The 4,416-nt window shown below is 37.6% G+C and overlaps 1 protein-coding gene across 1 annotated transcript; it reads right to left on the bottom strand.

Annotated features, from left to right (window-relative positions):
• Nucleotides 1-332: 332 nt before the first annotated feature.
• psmd14 (proteasome 26S subunit, non-ATPase 14) lies at nucleotides 333-4,004 on the bottom strand. Its single transcript, XM_005935248.3, has 11 exons — nucleotides 3,873-4,004; nucleotides 3,029-3,091; nucleotides 2,710-2,781; nucleotides 2,498-2,617; nucleotides 2,263-2,333; nucleotides 1,910-2,060; nucleotides 1,646-1,753; nucleotides 1,020-1,094; nucleotides 811-936; nucleotides 639-701; nucleotides 333-509 (listed from the first exon to the last, which is right to left on the bottom strand). Exons 2-11 carry the CDS (start codon nucleotides 3,074-3,076, stop codon nucleotides 411-413), a joined length of 933 nt encoding a protein of 310 aa, XP_005935310.1. The 5' UTR covers nucleotides 3,077-3,091; nucleotides 3,873-4,004; the 3' UTR covers nucleotides 333-410.
• Between the last annotated feature and the right edge of the window lie 412 nt (nucleotides 4,005-4,416).

The following is a 4,416-nucleotide window of genomic DNA, read 5'->3' as shown; positions in this document are numbered from 1 at the left end:
TAATAGACTGCACTGCTTGGTGCAAAGTCAACCGGACTCCAGTTTCTGACAGATTACATCAGCTATAAAACCTAATCTGACGTTTCTGGTTCTTTCCAATAAATAGTCGGGTATGTTTTTGCTTATTTACAAGTGGGCACTTTTTGCGTCGCGTCATCTGACGGGTTACTGTTCTTATATTTGCAACATTGTATTGGATTAAGCTTTTCCAAGTGCCCTGCGTTAATTAAACTAGATTTCTCCCTGTGGTGTATTTGCTGTGGTTCAACTTCCTCCAGTAACTGTTAACAAGTTCAGTTCACTACAAGTCAGTCCAGACACAAGCACAGGAATTACTGTCATACATACATTTATTTTATATAAAAGAAAACAAGGGTTGTAATATTAACAGTTATACACACACAGCCCAATCACTGGAAAACTACTGTATCCAACATGGCAGCTAGGCACTGAACAATGTTGGATGTCATTAAAACATCTACGTGCTCCTCCAAGTGCCTCTTGGGATCCTGTAGATTAAATAACAAAAAAGTTTTAAAAAGATGAAAAATGTAAACCACAGGGTCAAGATTTTCAGATCCTTTTTGAGAATTCCCTGGTTTCAATAAAGTTTATAATAAACACAAACAAAAATCTACCTGTTTTCCAACATTCTTGATTGCCAGCTGCTCAGGGGTCATTTTGTCCTCTTCTTCAACGGCCTGAGGTGGAAATATGACAGTATGTCAGTATTGTGGAACAGTATGGTAAAAAAAAAATAATTAAAAAATTTAAAAAAATTATCTGCTGCTGAATTATTTCAAGTCGCACCTTATTGTAGTTCTTAGCCAGCTCCAACATTTCTTTGACGATGGTCTCATTGTGCTTGCAGTGCTCGCTGTAGTCCTGCAGGGTCAGACCCTCCATCCAGCTCTTCTTATGCAAGTTCAACAGCATCTGAATAAGAAAAGTCATGTGTCATATGTTCTACCACAAATTAACAAAAGTATTAACTCTTTAATAGGTTGTGAGACTCAAACCTTCTGCTCCAGCTCATTTTTCCTGTAATTGATGGTGATGGAGTAGTAGTGTCTGTTGAGTCCGTGAATCAGGGCCTGAAAACACAAGAAACATCAAGTTTAGCATTTTTTTTCCCTTTTTGGATAATGTCAACAAACATTGCACAAAAAAAATCCCTAACACTGGATTTGTTTTGAATTTTTACAAAAAACCCTCTTTAGATCTTTTACACTGATTTAGTTTCAATACAATGGCTGGAAATGAAGTGTGATGAATGGCAGGGCACACAGCTGTTCCTGTTCTTCACGTCTCTCTGAATGCAACCTTACTAGTGCCAACTGCCTCAGGTATATGCTGTTATGCAACGATTTAACTGCATGTAAATAAAGTTAACTGAATTGTGTTTGTTCATGTTATAACAAGCTGATTGTTGAGGCTAACTGAACACTAACAACAAAACATCAAACAGCTGGTGTTGTCTGCAAATATTCAAAGAAAACTCTGAACATAATTTTATGGAGAAGCATGAGTGACTATTACTTTGCATATGATGTTCAGAAACTGGAGATAACAATACACGTTGCTACCATCTGTTAGGAGATTTTAAGAAAAAACCCATGTTCTAAGAACACAAACAGCAGGTTACCTGGATTGAAGGCTTGTTCAGATGACCCAGGTTGGATGTGGTTTGTCTTGGTTCATGACCCAACACCATCATGTTGGCATTGATCAATCTGAAGGCATCAATAACAACCTGAAGATGATAGTGGAGGAAAAACCGTTTCACAATTAAACGATCATCATCACTAATTCATTATGAATTCTCACTTAATAACTGATCTTGTGCGCTGCACTTGAAATAATAAGAGGCTGATTAGAGGGTTTCTTCTTGGTACCCACTCATCCCTACCTTCCCTTTGACGCTCTGAATTGGATCAACGACCACTGCGACAGCTCGCTCTGACAGAGCCTCAAAGCTCTGCTGTGTGTTGATATCCACACCAGATAACCAACAACCAAACCCAGGGTGACTGTGGTACCATCCCACCACCATCTCTGGTCTGTTAAACAGCACAGGAAGAGGACAGCAGACATATGTGAATATGATTTTAGAGACATTTAATGTAAATTTTTTCATAAAAACTTTTCATTTTCTCTTCTAAGCCTTCACTTTATGCATCAATTACTAGCTAAGCAGGTATTTGATCAAACGATCCTTTTGAAAATGAGTTTTTATTCATTTTATATAGTCTCAAGTGTTACCTGCCGGTCTGCTTTAGCATGTCCAACATCTTGGCCTGAAACACAGGATCCACTGCTTCGACACTCACACCCTGTGAGGCACAAAATTGTGATTTTGTGAAAAAGTATAAAGTCAACATTAATCATCACAAATTTATTTCAAAATTGGTCATATCATGATACAAACAAGGTGTTTATTATCCAACTGTGCACTCCTTGGTAATCTACAGGAGGAGATTGGGACAAATGAACTTACCGTTCCTGACTGCGGCATGGCAAACACATCAATCACTCGCACTGTGTAGTCATCAACAAATTCTCCCAGCATCAATCCCATGACCTCCATGGGTACACCAGCACGCCCGTGTTTCAACATCTGAGGAATAGCATGAAAAGTCATTGAGATGTTTTTGTTTTTTTTATGGACATCATATATTTACTGCTGATGATGTGGTGCTGAGGTGTTACCTTGAGCAGGGCAAGAGAGGAGATGTACACCTGCTCTGCTGTGTCCACAGCAGGTGCATCTGTTGGGGGGCCCTGAGGAGCAGAGTTTTTTTATTAGTTCAGGCTTTTGTAAGACAGCAGCAGCTTTTACTAATCACCACATTCCAGGTATCAGTTAGAATTTTAGAGCATACAATGTGCATATGCATTATATTTCTTTCTGTTAATATTTATTTAATGGCAGTAACCATCTGATAAAACCTGCAGCACACAAGCACGCCCCTTTAGCAGGTGTATTTTTTATGTAATGTAGTTATACTGTTGGTTATCTTTAGGTTACCTGGCCAAGACCTGGCATTCCACCTCCGAGCCTAAGCAGCCGGTCCATACTGAGATGTGTTAACTGAGAAACAGAAACAAACAAACAAAAAAAAGCTTTGTTAAACTCATGATCAGGACATGGTTTGTGAAGATACAGAGTTATATGTAATAGTTCCTTGAGTCCACATTTATTCAAAGAAAACTTATAGAGATCAGATTTTACTCTGTTTGGACAATCTCCAAATTAATAAGATCACCCTATACATTATTTAAAATTATATTTAACTGCTAACATTAAAATAAATGTACCTTATACATATTTTATTTTAATATTTTGGTTATATTTTGTTTTTATGAGATTAGACGTTATGTGTAGTCACAGTGTACGTAGGCCTAACGAGTAAACTCGAGTAGAAAATTCGGACTATTTCTAAGCTCTGTGTGCAGAAAATGAGCTAAACTGCACTTCCAGTAACACAAAAAATTACATTAATTAATCAAATATCCATATTCCACAGAAAGGCTAATGACAGTTAGCTTCAATGTGCTAATTCACCCATAATCGTCAAACGCAATACGGCAACATCATAAGCCTGATAAAACATTATCGGCTCGTATGTTTTAGTTAATGTATCATTACATGCCTGTGGCTGATGACTATAGTTTTAGCTTGTTTACTGTTTTAAGCTGCTTTTAGCTCAGTTCACGGACACAATTAGCGTGATGCTAGCGCTAGCCTGTTTGTGCTAACTTAGCCTGCACCGTTTAGTACAAGAAAATGATTAACAAATTGTTTACAGTAATCCCCTTTCATCAGATTTAATGACTTCTGTGAGCTGTGTTGAACGTCTGCCTCCACTTACCTGCTGTCAGACCTGTGTGGTATTCAGAAGAGTTTGTTTTTCTGGTCGTAGCCGAAACAAACCACCCGGCTACAATGAATCAGCCAGAATCGTCTTTTTTCCACAGAGTAACTGTCGCACTAATGACGTATATTGGTGGAGCCCGACTGGCATTTGCAACATTGAGACACTAGAGGGAGCCACAGTTATGTATGTTAAGTCATTTAGGACAACAAATCGATTATGTAAAGAATTCGACAAGAAGGAGAAGAAGAAGAAGAAGAAGAAGAACCAGATTTATATATATACAAAACAAATTTCCCACGTGTGGGACTAATAAAGGTTATCTTATCTTATCTTATCTTATCTTATCAAAAGTCTTTATAATTTATTATTTGTATTAACTTTTCTGTTAATCTAACCAGTTGAATTATGGCTACTTATATATCAGCTCTTTCTGTCAATATATACATATTTTGAAGTCATTTACATACCCTCATCATGAACATGACTGTCATGTTAATTTTGGACAACTCGGCCCTTGTGTATGCTGTATAGTTTTCCA

This window comes from Haplochromis burtoni, unplaced genomic scaffold (genome assembly GCF_018398535.1).
Source record: "Haplochromis burtoni strain Fernald_Lab_line unplaced genomic scaffold, NCSU_Asbu1 Contig_195, whole genome shotgun sequence".
Lineage (NCBI taxonomy): Eukaryota > Metazoa > Chordata > Actinopteri > Cichliformes > Cichlidae > Haplochromis > Haplochromis burtoni.
This window is presented reverse-complemented; position numbering and strand designations above follow the sequence as displayed.